Source organism: Anabas testudineus, chromosome 6, assembly GCF_900324465.2.
Source record: "Anabas testudineus chromosome 6, fAnaTes1.2, whole genome shotgun sequence".
NCBI classification, from domain to species: Eukaryota; Metazoa; Chordata; class Actinopteri; order Anabantiformes; family Anabantidae; genus Anabas; species Anabas testudineus.
In genome coordinates, this window is record NC_046615.1 from 15,750,938 (window position 1) to 15,776,505 (window position 25,568).

The following is a 25,568-nucleotide window of genomic DNA, read 5'->3' on the forward strand; positions in this document are numbered from 1 at the left end:
GTGGACACATGATCCCAGGCTTTGATTTTACAGTAATAGGAAAGCAAATTCAGATGATTCTTGTCATAACATCAGTTCCTCATCACAGAGCTGCTCATCTGCTGATTTAAATATGTAATCTGAAGCCCATAAGATAAATGGTTCATGAAAAAACAAAACAAAAAAAAGAACACATTTGGTAATAAATAACATCACGCACACAAATCAACAATAACTGGTATAAATGCGTGCACTAGTGTGCATATTGTTTGCAGCTTTCATGCAGTCACTCGGCTACACCAGCAGGGATCCAGTGAGACTCGGCGGTCAAGCTGCACACACGCACCAAAGCCATTTTCCTGTGAAGTCCGCGCTGCGCCACGTCGGTTCTCTACGTGAGTGTCGCAGCACCAACGTTCTGTTTGTGATGAGGCGGGAAATGGCGTCCGCAGACATGGTTGTTGTGTGACTAGCTACCGAGCGACAGACACAGCTGGCAGCAACAGCCGCGGCTCGACACCTATCGGTGGCTGCCACGGTCGCGGCCGAGAGCTGACACCGCTGCGACAAGTTTTTGTAGAGCATCCTAGATCATCGGTAAGTAACGGACAGCGTCAACGTGTAAACAAAAAACGGGCTGTCCCCCTGATAGCCCGAGTAGTGCTAGCTAGCAGCTAACGTTAGCCGGTGAAGGGGGCGTAGTCTAATGGCTGAAAATAGTTATGGAAGCGAACAAAATGACGCGTTAGCAACAGCATAGCTAGCTGCCATGTAGGTTTGTTTTGCCAATGTATTGATAAATAATTTGCACGGTAAACACTGACATGTCTGTGTGGACACATGAGACATGTTGTAAGAACTGATGGGAATAATGTCACGGCTTTGCCGCTGCTGCCATTGGGGTTTGCTAGCCTGGATGCTAAAGCTAACAGTTGTGCTAACGTTAGCCACGGAAACCTGCTGACAGTATTTGGTTTATTTCAGTATTAAACAAATTAATACGTTAACAAGTGCTAGTCGTGGCCACACAAACGCACAGTCCTTCACATTATATAGGACAATTGTGTCAAACAGTTGGTGGTTGTGTGCAAATCATTTGATGCTAAATACCTGCAGGTGCTAATGTTAGCTGACGTCGTTGTGTTACCCAGCCTAGCCGATGTTAACGTTAGTTACATAACGATAGTCAGCGGTGCTGTTAGGTTTTCAGATCTGAATTACTATCAGTAAAACTACGGTGTACCTGATCAAAGACGTATAAAACGAAATGTCAGCATAATTTAAAAAGTTTGAACGGCTTGACGCTTCCGATTACTACTAATGTTTATTGTGTACACCGCCCACTTTACTGTCCGGTCTGACATTTCTATTAGCTAAGTTGGATAACAACGTGTGCTCTTTGTTTATAATCTTGTTAAATCACTGTGACAACCAGGCCGAAAAAATCGTTTATCTTTACTGATTTGTTGATCCTCGTATTCATATTACTGTAGTTGTAGCAGTCGCTTTGCTCTCGGCATTAACAGGATTGATTGAGACCAGAGCATGGATCAATGTGATTACGGTTTGTCAGTGACTTGTCATCAACTGCACTGGGAAACTTTATTAAAACGATTGTTTATGCTTCGTGTTTGTACAAACCGTGCACACGCCAATAATGTTTCACAGTATCTTTCTTAAAAGTCGTATCTTCCGTGCTGTTCAAGAGATGTTCAGCTGAACTGAATCACAAAGTAATTTCTGTGAATATGGTAATTGACTTGAAGTTGAGTCGCAAAAGATTCTTATTGTAAAATAATTTTTTAGATACTACCTAACACTTGGTTGAGCAATACTTTGTATCAGACCAGTAAAATAAGATCAGTTTTTACTCAAGCATAGCTTTCTGTTTTGAGCTTCTTTCTGATTACAACCAAGGGATTTTGGAAAGATTATTCTTATCAATATTGATTGCCCTATTTTACTAGGTAAATTTACTTGAACTAACCTGTAGTGTGCCATCACATCTTACCTACTGAGGAGATCTAGTGATTCTCGTAACCAGTGCAGATGCAAGTGTGAATAATCTACTGTAAGATAAACGTCATTAGATAGAGGATATTTTTCCTTTATCTAAAAAGACACTACTTATATTAAGATTCTGAAACATTGCATGATTTAATTAGATATATTTGAATTGAATGCATTGTCAGAATTGAATAAAGTTTTCTTTTCTTGTCAGATTTTTCTATGTGACGTTGGAGCATGATGAGGCTGAGAGTGCGTAAAGCTCCTCAGCAGCCGAACTCAGGCCGTCGAACCCACTCGTCTCTGGCCAAAAGGAAACGCTGTGAAGTGGAACCATCAACAGTAAGAAGTCGAGGCAAAATGCAGAAGAATGAAGCAGGCCTGTTCTCCACTATAAAGAAGTTCATCCGCGGAAATGCTGTCAAGGTGGGCTTACATCGTAGTTTACAGCTTGTATTTTTGTTTTATCTGCTGTAACATAGTACCACACAGTTCAAGCCCACACACACAGAAAGAAGTGCCTTTAATTTAATAGCCTCATTTACATTTTTTCCTCATGGTGTGAAACAATTACATATAGTAGCTAGCAATGTTTTTATGCATGTACAGAAAGTCTAGACACTATTGCCTGTAGGCCTTGTTTTGAGTTTCTGTGAACCTCACCTATCATTCTAAAAACAATAATATAATTATATAGCTTGTAAAATGACATAACGTAACACCAGTAAGTAGTGCAGGTCATAAGCATTCCTTTAAAATTCTTACATTTTTCCTATGTAATTAATTGTTGTATTTAGTCTGTAGTCCCTTTCAAACACACATCTCATCACTCACTGGCATATGGGAATAAACACCTGACTCGCCTTAAACTCAAAATGTGTGCTAACTATGTTGGATTTAGTAAAATTTCCATGTTACTCACATTTCCATGTCATGGGGTGCCATGTAGCTAAGTTGGTAGAGCAGCTGTCTATGAACCCCAGGATTACTGGTTTGATTTCCATTTCCTCCTGGCCATGTGTCAGGGTGTCCTTGGACAAGACACCAAAACCACAGTAGCACGCTCATCTACTCCACCTGTCCAAACAAACAACAGTTTCCCCCAGGGGATCAATAAAGTATGTTGTTGTCATAATAACACCAGCACAAACTGCAAGATATAAAGAAATTAATGTCTTATGTCATACTTTATTTCACTAATGGTTAAGACCACAACTAACAATTGCATACATTATAGGTTAGTATGACTTTAACTAATAAATTAATAATATGATTATTAAAACTAAAACTAAAACTAAAATGACCAGTAATATCAAATGCCCTTTACAATATCATATATAGCACAAGGACATCATCAAAGCACTGATACTCAGATGCTGTACTAGTGATACATAGTTTGTATACTTTGAATTAGTTTGAAAAAGAAAACTTTGATAATTCTAGCATGATTTCTGAAATGATCGTCTTTTTAGATATTGATTAGTTCTATGATTTTATTGCTTTTGTGTAAACATGCCACTACAACTTAACAGCACTATTAACAGTATACATTTATATAACACATTTGTGATTGTTTACATTGAAAGAGTAAATAACAGCACAAATGCTGAAATTCTGTGAACTTATTTTTTCCTCAGGTGGAGCAGGATATTCCTGCCAAGAGGAGTCGTATTGATTGTAGTCCTGATAGCGCTCTAATTACTTCAACACCACAGACTAGAGGCCTTTCCAATAAATCAGTCTCCAGGGTTTGCCGCAAAAGTCAGAATAAAGGTACTGCAGATCCAGATTACATGGCTTTTACAAGTTATAGTTTTTGTTTTTATTAAAGAGTTGGCATTTTGTCTTTTTATTAGACACCATGACTTGCAACAGTAAACCCATGAAACCAAACGGTAAATTAGACGTTCCTGTGGAGGCAGCGAGCAGTCCACCACGCACCACCCTGCTTGGAACCATCTTCTCTCCAGTCTTCAACTTTTTCTCACCAGCAACTAAAACTGGTAAAACAATAACATCCTTAAGTAGATTTTGAGACCACCTTTGTGACATGTGACTAAAGGTTTCCCATTGTCCAAACTCTACTGATTGTGCTTGTCTTTTGTATTTAGCCACTCCTGGTTCAGACTCTCCTGGCCAGGCAATGGAAGCAGAGGAAATCATGAAACAGCTGGACATTGAGCAGGCAGAAGAAATGCCAAGCAGTACTCTCACATCCACAGAGGGCATCACTCCTTGTCACAACACATTGATGTTGCCACAGAGGCTTCAGATTACGTCTGATACAACCATAGAAGAAGGAGAGATCGTCACTGAGACTGACATGCCACCTTTAACAGGTAGGACTGCTTTCACATTCAGCCTTCATTTTGTAATTCCTGGTATAAACATAAGTAAGGACAGCGTATGTGTCCGTGTTGTGTTGGTACACACTAAACATGTAACTGGCATCAGATGGACGGTTCTTAGAAGTTACCAGTTTATTAGGAACAAAGCAAAAAATTATCTTAAACATTTTGGGGATGTACTTTGTGCTGCTGTTGAACTGTTTTTTAGTACACAGAGAGGTGTTTATTTAGTCTACCCTCTTCAACATTATCCTACCAGTATAACCTTTTGACAAGTCAGATTTCACCATGTCTGTGTTTGACTGTCTTTTAACATAGTTGTAACCTCTGATCTATAATCAACAATAGAGAGCTAAAGCAAAACAGGGCCTTTTCTAGAAGTAGAAAAACCCCATTCAAAACTACACAGATGACTGGACACAGACTTGCATTTAAATTAGAGCAGTAGTTAAAAAACATCTTATATCACTATGTAATCAGCGTGTGTGTGTGTTTTTTATATCCAGTCTTTACCAAACTGCATTTTCTACATTTCCCAAATCATTGCAGCTTCACAGCTCTACAGTTTGTCTAGACATGTCTGCATAACAGCAGAACTCAGGGAGCTCCCCTTTTAGACCACAGAGTTCATGACTAAAAGTGGGAAAAACGTTATGACAAAGCATTTGTAGTAGTAGTTGCAATGACACATGTACTGACATTACTATGCTGGTAAATTTTCATGGGAGCGGTTTTTGTCTGTACTTACAAAATAATCATTGTTTTCAGCTTTCAGTGGGAGCTGCTGCTGCCACGGCATCATGTCATTACTTCTCTGCTGCTTGAAACCTTTTAACTCGTGTATCATTTCTCTTGTTTTCATCAGTTCCCAGTTGTATGCCAGATGGCAGTTACCCACACACGTTACCTTCAGCTCCTCCAGAAACATCATATGATGAGGACTGGGAAGTTTTTGATCCGTAAGTTGATCAAAGTAAATCTTATGACAACTAGAGCTTTTTATTTACCAAATATAATAATTATTGCTCTAATCTTCAACAAAAGTTTGAACTGTAGCCTTTTGACAATACACAGCGTATGTTTTGTACAATTCCACTTGAATTTACATCCAAGGTCACATTGTATATCAGCGTTAAGGCAGTGTGGCGATATGGGTCTTTCAACCACAAGATGGCGGCAAAAACAGAACTTAAGGCCTGTGTATGATCACGGTTTTGACACCATGTTTACACCAGTTGTTTGACTGCTGTATGATGGTGTTGCGTGTTCTTTGGATCTTTCCTTATTCTAGTTGTATTGAAATTACACAAATTACAGTTCATAACAAGTTTCTTTGTTCTGAAAATGTTGCCCTTTATGGGCACATTTGTGAGTTTTAGTAAATAAAAAGTTTCTTTTTCTTTTTGTTTCTCTGCTTAAAGGTACTTCTTCATAAAGCATGTGCCTCCGCTGACAGAAGAGCAGTTAACACGCAAACCAGCGTTACCTTTGAAAACACGCAGCACACCAGAGTTTTCACTCGTCTTGGATCTGGTAAGTAATAACAGTTTTCTGTATTGTATGTCATTTTGAGAATAATGGACTTTTATTTGTATCTTTCATACTAAGTCTTATCTTTTTCTGCTGTCAGGATGAAACTCTTGTTCACTGTAGTTTGAATGAGCTAGAAGACGCAGCCCTGACATTCCCTGTGCTCTTTCAAGACGTCATATACCAGGTACTATCTGTTAAATGTGAATCAGTTATCACAGTGTCTCCGTTTTTTTGCTGCTGTGATTAAAAATATTCTTTTCTTAATCGGAAGGTGTATGTTCGGTTGAGGCCGTTCTTCCGTGAGTTTCTTGAGCGCATGTCTCAAAAGTATGAGGTGAGATCATTAGACTCCAGCTACTATTTAATCTAATTCGCTCCCAGTTAAACTATTGTCCATTTACTGCAATGTTTCCATTCTGATTTCAGATTATCCTCTTCACTGCTTCGAAGAAGGTCTACGCTGACAAGTTGCTCAACATCCTGGATCCAAAAAAACAGTTGGTCAGGTCAGTAAAATCACAAGACTTTGCAGCTTGTGTAATAAATCATTTTAATTTATGCTCTGTCTGTTTTGTAATGCATGTACCGAGTTAACTGTGACCACGATGCAATTTATTCCTGCATTTTAAAGAGTCTGTCAGTTTGTTTGCTGACCGACTCTGTTGTTGTTGTTTGCTGCATTTTGTTTCCTTCATGCTGTTGCTAGTTTTCAAGTGGATCTAGATTGCTTGTCACTTTAGTTAGCAACAGCTAATCATCCATTCTGTCTACACCCATGTTTTCTGATTCAGACCTCAGATTTTCTTTTATTGTGTGAAGATCTTTAGTCATAAATACAATATGTAAAACAGTCCTGTGTTTCATTAAATGCATTGTTCACCTCCTTGGTTAATGGTTTTGTATTCTGCTTGAAAATACAAGATGTAAGATGTATGATCTAAATTCTGATCACTTGCGTTACATCTTTTCTCTTGTTTCTCTTGTTTATAGTTTGAATAAGTGTCAGGATCTGTTCTTTGTAACGCTCTTTAAATCAAGTTTTTAGTCTACTTTTATGTTTGTGTTTAAGAGTCCATGTTTTAACTCGATATTGTTTTGTTCGTTTTGTTTTTCAGACACAGGCTATTTCGTGAGCACTGCGTGTGTGTTCAAGGAAATTATATTAAAGACCTAAACATTCTTGGACGGGATCTTGCCAAGACGATAATAATCGACAATTCACCCCAAGCCTTTGCGTATCAGGTAAACATCTTTAAGCAAACCAGTTTTCACTGCTTATTAGGCTTTATATTATCTATTTATAAATAAATAAAGCTTATAAACAATTTAAACCATGTTTCTGTGTCACAGTTATACTAGAGCACACATTTTGTCTTTCAGCTTTCCAATGGAATCCCTATTGAGAGCTGGTTTGTGGATAGAAACGACAATGAGCTTCTAAAGCTTGTTCCTTTCCTTGAGAAACTCGTGGAGCTGGTACGTATCCTGACTTTTTAGCCTTTTTTTGTCTTAACCTAACATTGCTAGTGGTGTTTTATCAATATCATCAGAGTAGCAACTTTGGATAAACAGATATAGTCTCTTATTTAGATGCTCAAAATAAATGTCACAAGGTATAAATGTTATACTGATGACAGAGTTAGAAGTAAAGCAATTTGACGCAAAAGTTTGGGTAAATAACAATAAGCTGATTTTTGACGTGAAAGAAAATACATAGCCAGATATTCTTGCACAGGGCACAGCTGTCATTTTCCCTAGAACATCTGTATTACCAACAAGTGCTAAAATATGTCAGGTTAGGTAAAGTCTTAAAGGCTGGTAGAGATGAACAGTATAAGTCAGAATAAGTTGGGGTTTTTTGTTTTGTTTGTTTTGTTGGAATGAATGAAATAAATCATTAATAGCCAAATAAGTAGGTCCATTAATTCAGTAAGATCCATCATTGCCTTATTTTTAGATGATGACTTGAGTGTTTCTGTCTGGAGCTGCAGGTAAATATACTGAGTTTCCAGTTCATTAGTCACACCTAGCTAAAATAATCTTGTTTTAACACAACAGCCCTGCAATAAGTTCTACCTTCATTTGTTGAAACTTTTTTAAAGAGGTTTTGATTCAACTTTGTGATAATTTTTGAGGATGTAGTTCATGGTACAGTTTCGCATTGTGTAAAGATGCAAACACTGAAATCAAACTGAACAATATCACCTTGGTGATTTAGTGAATGAGCGTTGTATTAGATTGCACACATTTTAGCAGTGTACCTGATCAGCTGAACTCTGAGCATATCTGTTTGTGTGGAGACCGACGGATTTCAGACGACCCCAACTTTCAAGTTAATCACTGAGTTTAAGTGTTTCCTCATTTGTCCCCTCTCTGTGTCATAGAATGAAGATGTCAGACCGCACATCCGAGAACGGTATCGTTTGCATGACCTCCTTCCTCCAGACTGAGGACCTCCTGTTCATCTTTAAGTTCAAGGTGGTATCAGCATTGGAAAAAAACGGACTCCCAGAAGGACGCATTTGATGGATGTCTCTTTGCAAACGAAACATTGCAGTTATTGTTTAAATCATGCAACATAAAAAAAAAAACGAAAGCTATGTTTGAGTCAAAAACCCCTGGATGTTTTCTACATGCACACTTGAACCAGACTCAAAACAAAAAACTGCTTGTTGCAGCAGGTTCTTCACTTTTAGCTCGCTTGTTTTTAGTGCGACCTTGAAGACCTGGAAGGTATTTTGTCTTTTAAGAACCATTTTGGATTGAATGTCATGCAGTGTTGGATTATATGGACCTTGCTGGCTTCAGCTCAACATTGACCGGCCAGTGAAACCTGTATAATATTCACTCTATTTACTTGTAAATATATGTACATAATTTTTTTTCTTCAAGGTTTTTAAGTCCATTTTATTTTCACCTGAGATTTTAGTATGTATTCTTTGATTCGGTTGCTTTTATAAACCAACAAAATGTTAGTGTGTTTTGTTTGAAGTTGTTGATGCAGCTGCTTTTCTGTTGTATGCCTGCATTATACCTGTGATGCTTTACTCCATTACATGCAGTTGTCTGTAATAAGGTGCAGTTTAAAAAAAAAAAAAAAAAAACCTTTGGGAGAAAAACGTTTCTGAAATAATATTTTAAAGCTATGTAATGTAAGCTAGAATAGGGTCTCAACTGAATACAAAGCCATAACGGCCGAACAATAATTTTGGAGATTTGTATTTGAGAGTCCATTTCTGATTTCGACACCTTGATGAGGGTGGTGGGGTTATGGGTGGGGTTCATGCATCTTGCACTTTGACATCCAGCCCTTTGTAAGTTGATGTAAAATCTTGTCACTTTTCTACACAGGTGTGTATCACCTCAATTTGTTATGCGGAGGAAAAAATGAAATTGTAGCACCAGCAAATTGCCAACATGTTTGCTTTAAAATCTTGTTTTCCAGGTCTTGTATGTGGGATCTTTATGATGTAGGAGTCACAAGTTTTCTTGACTATTGAATGATCACTCCTGTTGTATTCAGTGTTACTCAATGGTTTCCTTGAAAATAAATTCATTTTTATACGAATTGGAGCGTCCTACTTTTAATTCCGCCTTCACTGTATTACTTCTCAGGTGATTAAAAACACCTAAAGATTTTGAAACCAGGTGTTTTGTAACTACATAGTACATCTAGTACTACAAATGACAAGTTTATAAGAGAACTGACATTTAATCAGAATCTTGGAAGCAAAATTTCAACTCGATTTGTTTTTAGACTTTTGATATTATTGTTTTAGTCGATTGCTCCACAAAACAACATGAAGTGGACGTTGAGTTGAAATTGTTTGTTGTTGAAACATACAAAAGAAGTTTTTTTTCAATTCTAGATGATTCACCAGTCTGCTTTTAGATATTAAAGGTTTAGTTCCTGTATTTGTGTAGCTGTACAGAAAAACAAAATGAGTGCAGAACTGTGTGATCACCTTAGAACCACTTGTATCCAAAATGCTAAACTTACTGTTGTGTTCATCAGGCTATAAAAGAAAAGCCTGATAAAAAGTGGAGGAAAACAATTATATTGAAATGTCCGGTTCTTTTATTGTTACATTTATATGAAGTTTTATTCAGACAACTTCCAAGCTGTCCTGATCAGATAACCTGCTGATTTCTTAATCCTTTTGTTCTTTCGAGAAATAGGTCATTACCTGATTGTAGGTGTGCACTGAATTGCCCCTTCCAGAGGTCATGTGACTCCAAACACAAAGAGGGCCAGTCTTCATCAGACTTATCTAAGAGTGTTCAGACGGAAGAAATATTTCAAAACAAAATCACACTGTTGATAGTGAGCAGATAAGACATGGGGATAAATCCACCTAGTGAAACCCCCTGCCCCCAGCTATTGGCTGCTGGTGGGGAGGGGTGGATGTAGTGGCTCATAAACTACAAAGCCGTGCAGGTGTGTTATCCGAGGTGTGTATAAAAGGAGCTGAGAGGAGCTCGCAACTAAGGGTGACAATCATTAAGTTGACTGATAATGTGGATGCTGTTCCTTCTGAGTGTCGCGCTGGGGGCAGTGTGGTCAGAGAAATCACCCTCTGGATCAGCTCAGCAGCTTCAGGACCTTCACTGTCCTCCCTGTGAGCAGATACACTGCTCCTCCCGGAGGGCGCTGAAGCTTCAGTGTAAAGGCGGCGTCACCACAGGTGTCTGCGGCTGCTGCCCTGTCTGCGCCAGAACTGAGGGGGAGACCTGTGGAGGAACATGGGACTATCTTGGAAAGTGTGATGAAGGGCTGGTGTGTGTTTACGAGGACGCAGCAAATGACAGCCCAGACGCAGAGCGCAAAGGGACCTGTAAAGCAGGTGAGATCATCATTTCAACCCTTATTATGAAGCAGGTAATGTGACTTGGATGACTCTGTATCATCAGTGAGACTCACATCTTCAATATATAGAAAAAAAAAAAGATGCAACAATGGCTGAATTTTCCATCACAATCAAGTTTCAAAATAAAAAAACGTGTGAGCTTGTTTTATATTAGTAAAGTAAAAGTAGCAAAAGCTCTGTGTCAAAATACATTACAAGTAAAAGTCCTGTAGTCAAATTGTTAATGAGGGAAAATGTACTGCATCCATAGTGAATTATTTTACTCATTAGTAAAAGATTTTATAATTGTAGCAGGTGCAGGAGGAGGGAGGGGGGGGTCATTTTGTTAATTCTATATATAGCCGTGTAACATTTTCACTCATAGCAATGCATCATATTCTAATTTGATTACATTTTGATCTGCAGAGTAGGTAATAATTACAGCTGTGAAATTACCCCGAGTGAAAACTATATTATTCCTTTTGTAAATGTTTTAGAGTAAAAGTGTAAAAAAGCGCTCAACCTTCTAACAATTGTACTCAAGTGTCTATCTGAGTAAATGTACTTTATATTTAAGTACTGTCAGTAAACGTGGGAGTGATGCCAATGTGGTAAATCTCTTTTATGAGCTGTAAATACTGATATCGTGGTCAAGGCTTCCTTTGATTCAAAGGTTTCTGCTCACAGTTAAGTTGTAATTACACCTCTTATCGCTGCATGGTGAAAACTTGTCACTGTTGTTGATACAGTATCAGACGTAGTACGAGATTAGAGATTTTCATGTTTTGTTGCAGCTCAGGATGAGATGTGTGTCTGCTATTCTAAATGCAGAGTTTCATGGGTTTTTTTAATGTGTTTTAAATGTGTTTTTGTGCAGTGATTGAACCACTGGATGCAGAGAGTTGTCGCCCACAATGCACCAAGGAATACTGCCAAGCGAATCCCACTGAAATCTGCTCTGCAAGGTGACTGGATAAAAACGTCTCTTATCTTTCTTTCACTCTTGTGTGATGCATTTTCAACAGAAATCTGACTTTCTGTAGATTCGTGTCCCTGGAGAAGAAGGCGTGCCAGGGCTCCTGCCAACACACCTCCTGTTCAAGCTGTCTGCTGCTGAAACCCCCATCATGTCCTCAGACCTGCACCCCCTCCGATCCTTCCTGTCTACAACGCTTTGGGAAGTGTGTGCACAATCACCTGAGAGCGACTCATAATCGTGTGTGCCACAACAACCTCCAGGTAGGTGGAAGAAAAGCAGTGCAAAGCTACGACAGCAACACAGATTTTTCATTACGCCGTGCTCAACGATTCAGACATTACTCCCACACTTTCTCTTCTTTCTCTATAGAATAATCCTGAGGGGCATTTCGTGTGTTTGGTCCCAGCCTGTCAAAACACACCCAAGTAATTCTTCTTGTGAAAAAGAGAAAACCAGAGGAGATCTTCACTAGCTCATGTAGCAAAATGGAAAAAGGCAGCTATCTGTAAATCTGTACAACATGAACATGTACTTTACCCATAAATCCCGTTTTGTATGCAACGTAAACCTGAATAAAGACCTGTGAAATCAAATGTATTTTAAATCCCAAGCAATAAAATTCTAAACACTGTACCGTACAACTGTGAGTGTGTCTGGGTTTTATATTTATATTATGCTGTTACTTGATGTGTGGTGTTATAAATGAGCTTGTATGTGGAGTTTATCATTAGTGTTTTCATATTTAACAGGTTTTGTGCGTCTCATGCGTGCTGCACATTTTGCCTTGCTGCAAGACAAATCCATCCTCTGGGACAGTGATGTTAAATTGAGGTTCATCAAGATTCATATAAGAAAAAGCACCTTCTCTTAAAAAGAGTGTAATAGTTAGTTGTGTATATCTTGTGTATTGGTTTTTCTTAACCAGGGAAATAATTCATCTGTCATCTTTGATCTACTCATATGAACTGCAGAGGAAAGAGCACACATGGATATGGAACAGCTGTGAACACAGTTGTCCAGATACTTTGAGCCCCTTAAATTGGCAGTAATTCCTACAAATTTCATGCAATATTAAATATGAAGGTCCTACGGTGTCTTGCCTAAGTACAGCTTCGCTGAGCTGCCAACATGGCTGCAGACTTTCTGTAGTTTCTACAAACAGCTCCCTTCCCTTTATCGCCAGTGTTAAACCAAGAATGAGTGAAACTCTGAAATAAATATAAGCAACACAGCAAGATTTTAAGTGTAATGATACAAATGAGGAACAGATGATTAGTCTCGTCTGTCTGAACTGATCAACTTTGACGAGTTTCACTGGTCCACTGACGTAAAATGCCTTAAGTCCCCCCTGCGGCCGCTGCCCCCCTCACAGTCGATGGTTACTGAATAACAGACAGTTTATGAGGCAGCAATAATGAAGTGTGTACAGAAAGGGAATAAAGTGTGAACCAACAATGGGCAGTTTGTTCCATGTCCTTCAAATGTGAGGCATTTCTGAGGAACAGAAGCTGTTTATCTAAAAGGATTTCGTAAGACAGAATCAGTTTTTATACCAAAACAAAGGCTTGAGTTTCTTTCATCTTCTCCTAACTTGTGGGTTTGACACATTCATGACATCCTGCAATATTGTGCAATTATTTATTATTATTTATCATTAATAAAAAGTGTCTAACGTGCATATGTACCAGGTAAATTTAATTTCATGCCGCATCATTTTAATTAATAATCTCCTGTGATAATGTAACTTAATTTCCAAAAACCCTCTTTTCTATATTTTTTGTGCATGTAACAGTGGATCCATATCGGCTGTCTATTAGAACAACATGATCTTTCACCAAAGCAAGCCGCCTCTTATCAATCCCATATATCAATTTCACTTTTTTTTTACTGATAAAAACAACGTAAAACAAAGGACTGTCTGCGGGCCAGCTGTAATAAATGTGCCCCTGTCAAAGGCAGCACATGTTGAAGTCTGAACACAACACAAAACCTGGGGACGAGGTTATTAAGAAAGAGTGACCTTCAAGGAGATTTTCATGTAAGAAAACAGCTCCAGTCAATTTTACATGATTGTTCTCAGCACGTCTGAATAATGTGCGACGTTAGTGAAGAAACTGAAAGTACTGAAAACGTAAGTCTTATTTTATTAATGTTAAATAAAAAAAAACTGATTCATTGAAGAGAATATACAACTTACTTCTGTCTGACATTATTACAAACGATACTCAGCATGATCAGTAATTCATCATTTTTATTATGTCAGTATAATCAAAATGGGCAAATGTTTTAATTTCATCAACTATAACTAGTGTTTAATACCTTAAAACTGAATTTAAATCAATAATGATGAAAGGTCCCACCTAAAATTACCTATCTTAAAACTAAGTGTTTAAGGTAAAACAGTGTAATGTATGCCAGATCAACAGAAACTAACGAGTCATTACAGACAGGTTATGTGCTAGAAATCCTCAGCGATGAAAAAAAAAGACGTCTTAATGAATGTCAATGTGCTGTGTGTTACTTAAAGGATGACTTGTAAATGTGCAGCTCTTTTCCACTTTGTGTAAAATTGTCCTCAGACAACTAAAACCAAACCACAACAGAGCTTCTCTACAAAACTCAATCTTTACTTAACCATAAAAATTACAGCTGAAACTTTAGATGACAGTCTTCAACCAGTGAGTTATTACACATTTCAACAAAATTAATACACAATATATCTGTTCTATCTGAAGATATATTGTCTTGGAATAACTGTAATTATAACAGTTTATGGTTATAAAAAAACAACCGTTTTAAAGAGAAATCAGCATAGAGGTGCATAAACTTTCTCACTTCTCAGACCTCATGTCTCTGAGGCGGAAGGCACAGTCCTGTTGTCACCTGAATAGTCTGTTCCAAAAGGATACGAAGGTGGTGGAGTTAAAGGCACCGATGAAAATGAGCAGCAGAAGGTAGAGACTCATCATGACGGCAAAATGGTGTTTGAGAAGCCAGGAAGTGCTGCGGGAATGTCTGAAGAAGAACAAGAGCAGCCTGGTTTTAAAAGTACAATGAACAATACACTTGTTTACTTTTTAATGCTGCTTCCAGAAAAATACTAGGGAAATTTCATTAGAGTCGCAACGATTAATAGATTAATTGATAATTAGAAGATAAATGTTCTAATTATCAATCAATCATTTTTAAGCAAAGTGCACCAGCATTTGAATTTTACAGCTTTTTAGATATGAGGACTTGATGCTGCTCTTTGTCATCCTGTTCGTACCGTTTTAATTCTACAAATCATTAAGGTTTTATGTTGTTTCTATGTTGTTTCAGTTTGAACTTTTGACAGCTGACAATTGATCTTAATCTTGAAAACAGCAAAAAAAATATCCAGTCAGCATCTGTTTCTATGCTTCCAGTGGAGCAACATAGTCTTCATCAGTAGTGCAGATGTTGACACTTATGATCCATTATTGTGACTATATTTAGTTTAATGTTCATTTTTATGGAGACAGGTGTATAGCATAAACCAATGCCACACAGAATATAATAAACAAGACATTTGACAGACCCTCTCCTGAGATGTCCTTTTAAAATACACACAAAAACCTTGGTTATTTAGGAATTTGGAAGAAATGGCTGTGACACTGTAGATTCTCACCTGGATAGATTCTTTTTCTGGGAGTATACAAGCAGGTACTTGACACGCAAAAGCTGATTGTTGGTGACTACAAAGTACTTCTGTGGTACATCCCCTCCTTCACTGTTCTTAGCCCTTGAGCGCTTCCGATCAATGATTTCAGAATCTAAAACAGCAAAAGAATGGGTGGTGTTAAAATAAAGGATTTAAACATACAGGATTAACATTTTGGTGTAACACATCATGAGGCTCAAACCTTTTTTCTTGACCTGGCACTTGACATCTGGGTGATCTATGACTTCACACAAAGCAACACAGCTGAGCAGTGGACCCAGCAGACTTTCTCGCCAGCCGCTGCTGTGGGGACTGTAGAGAACAGCCATGCTGAGATCACTAGTGAGGTAGGTCCCCTCTCCAAACACCGAGTTCTGCAAACACAGAAGGGAAACTGCACTGAACAGATGTATCCTTCCATGTCATTTAGAACATTTCCACTTGGTCTTTATAGTAGAAGACTCCCTGCATGGTTAATTACCCACAATGATCAGCAGTTAGTGCCACAAATAGATGAAACTGTAGTGGCCTGCACTGACCTTGTTGAGGTGACAGTGCAGTCCGTTGTGAATGATTGAGTGAAAGTTCTCCAGGCGGCTCCCGTGGAAGGCATAGAAGACATTTCTGCCTTCTCTCATCTTCTCAAACCTGGCATTCAACTGGTCAGAGTACTCCAGCTCAAAGAGAAAGTCTGGCACAGGTGCAGAAATTCCTTCATTTTCAGTTAATTTACAAAGTTTGGCATACTGGCGGAGAAGTGACAAAGAATAAAGAAAAACGTCAGGCAGCTAAACATAGCATGGTTCATTAATCAGTGAATATTTGTAGTGATCTACCTCATCTTTCTGTAGTGTCTTCACAGCAAAGCTCTTTGAAGAGAGAATCCAGTGTGTAAGAGCCAAATGATGATCTCCCTCTCCAAGTTTTAGTCTCACCAACTCTCTCACACCAGGCAAAGAGTTCACATCCGCCAACTGGAAAACAAATACACTTTGTATGACACTGCCTTGACAGCAGATGGCAGACCTGCCTGTAGCATGTCTTTCCTTCAGTGTTTATTTTGTACCATCTGTCTGTCTGAAATAGAGTAGTAATTTCTGCATCAACAAATAAAACATCTTGAACATCTTGTCTCAGCAATTTTAATGAAATGCTTATTTCAAATATAACATATACTCCCAGTGTCCACTTTATGAGGTACACCTCTACAATCCAATGCAGTAGTTCTGCCATAATTTCAGTGTTTTGAATCTTCACAGCCTTCCAGTCTTGTTCTTCAGGTTTTTTTTTTACTGATATACAGCTATATTTAACAGCACTTGTCTGCCACCAAGTGTATGTGGATCATTTCTTCACCGTCCTAGTGATGTGCATGTCAATCTTTTCCAAAATCAATGTAAAAAGTCACACTTTTCCTCAATTCATTTAATGCCTATTTTGCTTGGGGATATCGAATGTGGCAGTGCTTGACATAAAAGCATAACTGCTACAACATAAGGTACAGAAAAAGCCCTTGAGTGTCACCATCTCTTACCAGCTCCTCAAAATCCTTATTGTCACCACTTATGTATCTAGGAGGGAAAGGTCTGAGCAAAGAGTCCCTCTTGTAGTTCTGTGCAGCAGCAACAAACAGGCTGCAGCGGAGGTCTGCAGCTACTGGGTCTCTGTGCAGACAGGAGCAGACCAGCTCTCTGACTGCCTCAGGTGGGAGCGATGGCTGCATTCCCAGCACTGCAAACAGAGGAGATAACAAATCGCACATGTGTCAGCTGCCAATAAATAAGTTAGATGTTAACAGAATAACAAACACCTCATGACAATATATTTATGAGGGCGGATTGAAGTAGATTTAAAGTGGCTGCATTGTAATTTAAAGGTGAGACATTTTTTGATGGTGATACAAAATTTAGCATTGCACCCAACTCCAGAAAATCAATCTGTAAAGCAAATAGTTCCTCTTAGCTACATGTCAGATAAATGTAGCGCAATAAAAAGTGGATTATTTTCCACGGAAATATTAAGGAGTACAAGTATGCAGAGGAATGAGAAGAAAATACTCCAATAAAGTACACAGGCCTCAGTTAAACAGGTGTCGGGTTAGCTAACGTTTGTAATGCCCCTGTGAGCATAACACAACTAACCTAGCATAACAGCTAACATTAGCTGAGCTACAAGTGAGGAGCTGCTAACATATCTGTCGCCGAGTAACATTATACGTAACAAACACAACATTATAGTGATCGTGGAGGTATTTAAAAACAAACCCGTCTAGCAACCACACCTATTTCACCTGGTGGACACTCGCTTTATATCGTTATTTAATGTTACCTTCAGTCTTCTTCAACTCATAGCACTACCGGAAGCGTTGACACTAGCTTCAGGCACTGCTGCGTTCACGTCCCACACAAATATCCGTAAATCACAGTGATAAAATGTCTCCTGATTCGTGTATGTAGCCTAAAGCACAAATTATTTCACATTTACGAAAGCCTGAAAGCAAATTTGCGCTGAGTTGGCAGGTTGTTTAGTACATCTAAGTATAACTAATGTAGTTTTATCTCAGCAATCCTGCAGTAAGTTTTACTCTGAGTTATAGTTGTCGATTCAGCCTTATGATTATTGTTAAAAAACTGCATTGCACCATTAAGCCACAGGTGTTTCCTTATTGGTTTTTAATAAGAACAAGTTGGTTTAGGGTTAGAGCTGTTTTATTAAGTGCAAACTCACTCAAACACATCTGTAAGCAACAGGAGACAACAGGAAATAAACTTTCTTCTATGTGGTGGGCTTTTGCATCATAGCTTTCCCTCGACAGTATTTGTGTTACTAATTTAGGGGCTAACCTATATTTGATGACATGCTGTCATGAAAGAGGAAGGTCAATCATCATAATCAATATTTATGTCGTGACTCCGACTATAATTGACCCAGACTTTTGTATTTGTGAGATGATGTGATTTGTAAGTGAGTTTCTTTTTCTGGTTGTGTTCACAGCATTAGTAATAATAACACAAGATCTGATGCCTCCCTCGGTTTTTCAGCACTGTGGAGAGCGTCACAGGGGGCGGGCCTTGTTGAGCTCCATCTGGGTTTTGATTGGTCAGCTCAGGCCAGCAACAAATCCGGGTTGGTGTCGGGCCCCTGGTACCCGGGCGGGTACGACGGGGTATGTGCGTAAAGAAAGGACCTTACGTCACGTGACCGCCTTTTACTCACAACCCCATCATTTGAGGAATAACGACACATAATAATCCGCGCAAGCGCCACATTTGTCTGTTTCCCACGGATGTATTTTAATGAGGATTAATCTATAGGATGATATTTAAACGAACGGTGGGATTTTAGCGACGATCTCGGACTAAACTGGAGGTAAGACGGCATTTTCATTCATTGCACTCCGTCTGGGGAAGTGAGGGAAATGCATGTAATCAGATGTGTTATGAGGCCTCAGTGAAACCTCAAAGTCTGTGGTGTGAGGGGTTTTATTATGAGGACCCGGGGTTGGACCGGATAAAGATGAGGCACCGATGCACCGCGACGCACAGGCTGAAGGACGCTTCTCCATCGCGTGTGATCACGATGCGCGGTGTCCTACTGCAGCATCACTGCCATCCGTCCAAAGAAAGACACATTTAGGACAGTTTTACTATAATAATTCACAAACCCAGCCGAGATCAGCCCTTCTTGTGACAGAGATCGCTCTATTTTGTGACAGAAAGATGTCCTTCAGAGCCATTCTCATCCACGACCACATGCATTGAAATTGGGTTTATGTGAAATAATGTGGAGGGCGGTTGATAATCGCCCTTTGTAAAGATACTGAGCTGAACAAACAAGTCCTCCGTGCAATATGTAAACTGTGTAGTCCTGTAACACGCCTATTTGCGCCCATTTGTTATCAACACATTACAAGAATCGCGACAAGGCCACAATGTCTCCCAAGGCGAGCATTACACAGCTTTAATATGTGGTCAAGAAAACATGTTTATCTCATTTAACATATTGAAGGCTGCCCCATCGTGGCTGGATGCACTGGAAGGACTGGGTACCACCTCTGATCAAATCATATGATAATTCAGATCATAATTATTGCAAGTACATGGGTTTGCACTGACAGGAAGGCCTTTGGAGGATGGTGGTCTGTTGCTTACAAGTGTGTTTGAGTGAGTTTGCACCTAATAACACAGCTCTGTTCTTTGCAGTTTGGTTTTCAAGGCAGCTTGGCTTGAAGTCTGTGTCCCTGTTTGCAAGTGGAGGAAAATACTGAACGGTCATCATGGCAGGTAGGCTTTCATTTCTATTCAGCTACAGACAGGTGAATGAGGAGTCTATGGACACATGTAAAATCAATCAGTGTATAAAAGCTCAATTCAAATGATTTGGGCAGCTGCCTTGACTTCTTTCTGAATGTGGTGCGTGGGCAGCGGTGTTGAACTGTGTCTTTTTTGTGTCCTAGAAAACAACTTCCCACCCCTGCCGCGGTTCATCCCCCTCAAGCCATGTTTTTACCAAGACTTCAATGAGATCCCCGACCAGTGTCGCACCATGTGCAAAAGGCTGTACTACCTATGGATCTGTGAGTGTACCTGCTGTAAACGTTTGTATGTTGCTTCTCTTCATGGAGAGTAGTAGCTACAACATTTTTTACTATAACTCAACTCTCTGCATTTATGTCACTTGATGACGGTATCAGCTGTTAACTCATGCACTGCTTTGCTCTCTCATGCTCTTTGTTTTACCCATAATATTATGAGAGCTAAACATCAGACACGCTAAAGCTTTGTGATTGACTGGTCTCATGGCATGTTTTCTGTTGTTAATGTGTGTTTCTGTGTAAAGTTTAATATATTGTGTAAAAATGTCTGACACATTTTCAATTTGCTCTGTGATAAAAGTAACAATTATCAAACCATGATAATAGTAATTTTGCTCTGTTGGTCACATATGACAAGACAACGGTTATTTTTTGCCTTTTTGTAGATCAATTAACTAATATGTTCAAGAAAATAATCAGCATGTGTAATATCTATATGATCATAATGGTATTATTTTCATTATCAAATAGGTTCTGCAATTTGAAACAAAGGATGTAAGTCTAGTATAATGTGTTTACACAAGGTGTTTGGTATTAGTACAGTAGAAACCGTGTGATTAGTGCTAATTATACTTATACTAGCTCCAGTGTCTGTTTTTAAGGCTTGAGATAGAAATGAACAGTGTTGAGTAGTTGCTGAGATTCATAGTGATTCAGTCCTGGTGAATTATGAGTCATACTGCCTGTGGGATATTCACCAAATACATTTTTGTTTGCAGTCTTTCATGTTTTGGTCATCTTTGCTCCTTGTCTGTGATGTTGACAGTGAATAGCGCCACACTAGCTGTCAATCTGATTGGCTGTCTGGCGTGGATGTGTGGAGGTGGTGGAGCGACCAACTTTGGCATGGCCATCCTGTGGCTCATCCTTTTCACCCCATGTTCCTATGTGTGCTGGTTCAGGCCCATCTACAAAGCCTTCAAGTAAGCTGATTCCACTCTGAGTGTGCATGTTTGTCGCTATTGCTCGGCTGAATCACATCTTTCCTGATTTTGTTTATTCTCTCTGTCCAGGACCGACAGCTCTTTCAACTTTATGGCTTTCTTCTTCGTCTTCATGGCCCAGGTGGTGATCAGTATTATCCAAACTGTTGGAATTCCAGGTTGGGGGGTGTGGTAAGCGCTTTCAGTGGATTGTTAATCTAATGCCGATATCCTACATGTAAATAATAGAAGGAAGAAGAAGAAAAAGGCTCGTATATTATGTAAATCTGCTAAAATTACAGTCTTTACATTAACAATAGATTCAATTACTATGTATAATGCGCAAAAGAGTCACTCATATTGGCATACACACAGAAAAGTATCACATTTTCAATTCCCCTCAGCTCTGCAGAGCATGTAGGTGTCTGCAGTTTTACTCTTTGGGTTCAGTCTGTCATCAGCATCACTTTCGGCTGCAGCAGACAACCGTTGACAGCTGTATATGACCTCTCCAGCACCAAACCACAATCAAAGTCTGCACTAAATGCTAAACACTACACTAAAAACTAACTACATTAAAAATGTTGACCAAAAAATTGCTCAAATGACACTAAATATAACAACATGACTTCTAATTAATGCTAATAATTTTATATTTCTGTTGAAACAAACAACTGTTGTCACTGATGTTTAACCACTTACTAAGTTGATACGTTTTTTTAATTCTAAACAATGTCTGCAATAAGACACCACTGGAAATGCACAATTTATGCATTGTCATAACTGTGCAGTGATGCCAACTCTGTTGTTCCCTTCAGTGGCTGGCTAGCTACAATCACCTTCTTCAGCACCAACATTGGCTCAGCTGTGGTCATGCTGATTCCCACCATCATGTTTACTGCAGTAGCTGTACTCTCCTTCGTTGCCCTCTCAAAGGTGAGCTGCTCCTTTACAGAAAAATATTTAGAATCACACGGATACTACTCTTGACATGTGACTATTTTGCATAATTTTCCGTTTTTAAAAAGAGGATATCTTGACATGTGTGGACTAAGCTTCTTCTCATGGTAACTCTTATTACTGATATATTAGGGTTGAAAATGTGATGGGAGCTAATGAGCTGTAGCCTCATACACGGATATAAAAACGTTTTAAACAAGTCCACATTCACAGCATTGTTTATAGATCCATCATGCTATTATGTTTAGTTAGAAGTTAATCTACAGTATAGACAAGCAAGGTGACAACATACTGTACATGAACAATATAAGACTAACACAACTCGCTGTCTTCTGCAGGTTCATAATTTCTACCGTGGCAGTGGGGGCAGTCTGGGTAAGGCCCAGGAGGAGTGGACCACTGGGGCCTGGAAGAACCCCCATGTCCAGCAGGCGGCTCAGCAGGCAGCTCAGCAGGCGGCCATGGAAGCTGCACAGGGAGCCATGTAAAAAAAAAAAAACAGTGCTCAGCCGCTCCCACGTACAACTACGACAACCTGATGTAGGACAGGGGAGAGGGCCAGGCTGCTGAGTGGGAGAGACCAAGAGGGGTCCATTAAGAAAACAATTCAGAATTAGCTGCCCTTTGTTGTAACAGTGTACAAGCTGAAGTCAAACGGAACAATGTAGAGAAATTATTGTATTGAATTTTCACACGTATTATTAGTTATCAGAAACTTTTCGTCTTTTTTGTTTTTTATCTCTTTTGCTGCACAGTTTTAGCTGGTCGGTGTGTGTGTTGCTTTCCAACAAAGGCACATGTTATAACTAAAAGCAGCTCCATTGGTTTCTGTGTTGAGCGCAGAGCGACTTCTCTGCCTTTGACCTTTAATGTGTTTTTTACAATACTGTAATAACTAACTATTGTTAGTGTTGACGTTAGACGGTCACCAAGCAGAAAAAGAATTTGTTCCTCAATTCATGGAAAGAAAAAGAACAATTTCCTATTGAACTGATCTTTTACCACTCTGCAAGATGAATAAGAAGCTACGCTACCACCACTGTCGTAGCTAGCAATGAGAGTGGAAACATCTATCCTAGCTTTTTCCAAAGGTAACAAACAGACAGTGCTACTGTAACTAATAAGCACCTCGAAAGCTCGCTAATTGACATGAGAAACGGGTTTAAAAAGTGAGGTTTAGTGGTGCTGGTTAGTCAGATTTTGTAATTTTGGAAATCAGGTTAGCTGTCTCCCTGTGTTTGTAGCTTTGTGCTAAGCTAAGCTAAGAGGCAGCATATTTACTGTAAGTGGTATGAGCAAGAAAACACATTATGCCAATTATCCTTTTGGACATAGAGTTAAATATTATAAGTGTTTATTTAGGTTGTTCTTTTAATATTGGCCCCTAAAACCATCATATTTTTCTTACGCTGTTGGAAAACAGTGAGTGTTCTTTAGTTGAAAAGAAGAAAAAAAAAGTTCAACTAATCTAAACTTTTGAATTTCAATATCTAAAAAACAAAAAGAATGAATGGATTTTTACAGTTCATGTTTTGGTGACCTGATTGTTGTTTGTTGTTGTTGTTTTTTTTACTTTTCTACTGATGAGAAGTCGCTCTGCGTCATTGAACCTTTTACATTCTCAGGAAAGGTGTAAAAACTGGTTTTAAATTCTCCATGTAAAGTCCTTGAAGTGTCAACATGTGGACTTTTGTCTCCTTTTGTCACCAGTAATTATTATTACATGTAAAAGCGAAGCACATGCAGTACTTTGGATTTGCAGTTCTTTAGATAAAACATTCCAAATTAGCGTTGTACAGGTTAAAAGTGAAAGAAATCCAAAACACTTGCAGGTTAAACATATAGTAAATGTTAATAATCAATGTTGTAGGTGGTCATAGCATTGTATGGAGTGATGGATGTTTTACCTCTTCTGCAAATTCTCCCACTAACCCCTACATGTAAATGCTTAAATGACTACTTTGAAGCTGTGGATTTCAGGCCTTAGTGTGTCATTTTGTGGCTGTTGGTGTTATTCCATTAATAGGTGTAATATGATATTTATATAAAAGAATACAAAATTCAAGCCAATCATTTCTTTATGAAGTGAAATCGAAAGAGAATATTTGCTGTGTAGCCCTTGTGAGGCCCGGTGTGTTCAGAGACAGTGTCGCATTGATTTTCTGTGAACAGGTTTTTTTGCCTCGTGTCTTCTTTGAAAACTTCTTCAAGATTCAGTAAATGGTTATTCCAGTAAAAAGTATTAGACTTGAAACAGATGTGAAGATGTGTATCTGAATGCTCGTTATTTCAGAACCTATGAGTCGTCTTGTCTGATTGTAATGATGTGGTATTCAATAGGAATTTTGTTTTACTTTTTAGTTGCTTTTCTGTACCCACCTGTTTTACTGTGTATTTGGATGATGTGTGGGTGAGTTTCATGCACATGTTCATTGTGTCTCTCCATGGCTGTGGGCTGATCTTTTTAAGTTTTTTAAACTTTTTTTTCAAATATTGTTTGCACAGTAAATTCAAACCTAATTACAGTGGAGCAATACTAATATAGATACTAAACACTAGAAATATTAGGATCAAGTGGGGCCCTGTTGGACAGGTTTTAAATATAGACCAAAATAATAATAATTTAACACATAAAGTTGGATACTACTACTATGATTTTATGATTGCATAACATTTTCACCAGCAGATGCACACACAATAGTTAATAAATATAACCCTGTGAACTGTACCATTCACATGCTCATTATCTGTTAGTAAATGCACAAAGTTTAGCTGAACAGATTTAGAAATTAAGTGTAAAGTTAGGCACAGTTGAACAAACAAGCACCTTTTCTCTGTGTGTAGTAAGTTATCATGGTGAGTTTTGGATCAGTCCAAACCTTCTGCCAAATGTACGATATACAACACAGTGTGTGTGTTAATAGAAATTAGTGCTGTATAGTTATCAGGAACTTTAGTGCACTGGAAAGCTAATACTCTGCATTTCATGACGCTGTATCATGAAGCTTCTGAAAGCCATTTCCCATTAACTCCCCCATGTTTCTGTGTGTACTGTATGTTGTTTGATATGTATAATCATGTACTATATCATAAGTAGATATAAATATATAACTATTTGAGGTGAGGTAAATATTTGCCATGGATAAACACATTAAATAGGAACATGCTTTAAGTAGGTGAATGAAATGGTTGAAGAGGCTGTGTCTCCACGAGTGAAGTAAATGAGGAATACATTTTTGTGTATTACTTTTGTATTATTTAGTCTTAACCTAATAGATATTAAATAGTTTTTGTTGCATCTTGTTTTGTTATTTAATGAGTTTGTGGACACGTTATCGGCGAACACTAGCTTGAATCTTTTTTGGCTGCAGGTGTTGAAGATCCACAGATATCAAAACTAGTTGACTGTAAGTGCATTGTCACAAAGCTTAAATCCATTTTTCGATGGACAGCAGTGCATAGCTAACATATACGGCCTCTCTAAAGGTTTCTAAGCTTTATCTTCAGTTAAGCCTGAAGTGTCTCAGACTCCTGCTGCTAACTGATATGTTGCTTTCAGTTTTTGACTAAATTAACAGAAATGCCAGAAAACATGTTTCATATTTGGGGGTTATTTTAGCAAGATCCATGGGCAAAAAGGGCAATTTTACGTCACATTTATGGCACAAGAATGGGTTAAAATTGGCCGCATAACTTGCCTTATTCCTTCTTATTTC

At 38.6% G+C, this 25,568-nt stretch overlaps 3 protein-coding genes across 4 annotated transcripts; 2 read left to right on the plus strand and 1 right to left on the minus strand.

Moving 5' to 3' along the window:
* The first annotated feature begins 272 nt into the window (after positions 1-272).
* On the plus strand, positions 273-8,991 carry ctdspl2a (CTD (carboxy-terminal domain, RNA polymerase II, polypeptide A) small phosphatase like 2a). Of its 2 annotated transcripts, none has more exons than XM_026364616.2 (13): positions 273-576; positions 2,201-2,412; positions 3,624-3,759; positions 3,843-3,989; positions 4,098-4,325; positions 5,200-5,293; positions 5,756-5,867; positions 5,965-6,051; positions 6,139-6,201; positions 6,294-6,373; positions 6,983-7,109; positions 7,248-7,343; positions 8,252-8,991. In XM_026364616.2, exons 2-13 carry the CDS (start codon positions 2,224-2,226, stop codon positions 8,315-8,317), a joined length of 1,425 nt encoding a protein of 474 aa, XP_026220401.1. In that variant the 5' UTR covers positions 273-576; positions 2,201-2,223; the 3' UTR covers positions 8,318-8,991. The 2 variants fall into 2 exon arrangements, with proteins under 2 accessions (XP_026220401.1, XP_026220402.1); XM_026364617.2 differs by lacking the exon at positions 273-576 and adding an exon at positions 683-750.
* A 4,823-nt stretch (positions 8,992-13,814) lies between these two features.
* Positions 13,815-17,773, minus strand: parp16 (poly (ADP-ribose) polymerase family, member 16). The gene is made up of 7 exons (XM_026366396.1): positions 17,704-17,773; positions 16,910-17,106; positions 16,212-16,349; positions 15,915-16,121; positions 15,578-15,749; positions 15,343-15,487; positions 13,815-14,708 (listed from the first exon to the last, which is right to left on the minus strand). Exons 2-7 carry the CDS (start codon positions 17,096-17,098, stop codon positions 14,573-14,575), a joined length of 987 nt encoding a protein of 328 aa, XP_026222181.1. The 5' UTR covers positions 17,099-17,106; positions 17,704-17,773; the 3' UTR covers positions 13,815-14,572.
* A 757-nt stretch (positions 17,774-18,530) lies between these two features.
* On the plus strand, positions 18,531-25,137 carry scamp5a (secretory carrier membrane protein 5a). The gene is made up of 7 exons (XM_026366397.1): positions 18,531-18,744; positions 19,578-19,658; positions 19,832-19,951; positions 20,736-20,892; positions 20,983-21,084; positions 21,711-21,828; positions 22,191-25,137. The coding sequence occupies exons 2-7, from the start codon at positions 19,652-19,654 to the stop codon at positions 22,338-22,340; spliced, it is 654 nt and encodes a 217-aa protein (XP_026222182.1). The 5' UTR covers positions 18,531-18,744; positions 19,578-19,651; the 3' UTR covers positions 22,341-25,137.
* The last annotated feature ends 431 nt before the right edge of the window (positions 25,138-25,568 follow it).

What these genes read in the sequence shown, in the direction of transcription:
- ctdspl2a (XM_026364616.2), top strand. Translation starts at nt 2,224, where the DNA reads ATGATGAGGCTGAGAGTGCGTAAAGCTCCTCAGCAGCCGAACTCAGGC. An exon ending in TTCAAGACGTCATATACCAG is followed by an intron (nt 6,052 to 6,138) that starts GTACTATCTGTT and finishes CTTAATCGGAAG; the next exon opens with GTGTATGTTCGGTTGAGGCC. An exon ending in CCAAAAAAACAGTTGGTCAG is followed by an intron (nt 6,374 to 6,982) that starts GTCAGTAAAATC and finishes TTTGTTTTTCAG; the next exon opens with ACACAGGCTATTTCGTGAGC.
- parp16 (XM_026366396.1), bottom strand. Translation starts at nt 17,098, where the DNA reads ATGCAGCCATCGCTCCCACCTGAGGCAGTCAGAGAGCTGGTCTGCTCC. An exon ending in ATAAGGATTTTGAGGAGCTG is followed by an intron (nt 16,350 to 16,909) that starts GTAAGAGATGGT and finishes TTTGTTTTCCAG; the next exon opens with TTGGCGGATGTGAACTCTTT. An exon ending in CAGAAAAAGAATCTATCCAG is followed by an intron (nt 14,709 to 15,342) that starts GTGAGAATCTAC and finishes GTTCTTCTTCAG; the next exon opens with ACATTCCCGCAGCACTTCCT.
- scamp5a (XM_026366397.1), top strand. An exon ending in CCCATCTACAAAGCCTTCAA is followed by an intron (nt 20,893 to 20,982) that starts GTAAGCTGATTC and finishes CTCTCTGTCCAG; the next exon opens with GACCGACAGCTCTTTCAACT. An exon ending in CCTTCGTTGCCCTCTCAAAG is followed by an intron (nt 21,829 to 22,190) that starts GTGAGCTGCTCC and finishes TGTCTTCTGCAG; the next exon opens with GTTCATAATTTCTACCGTGG.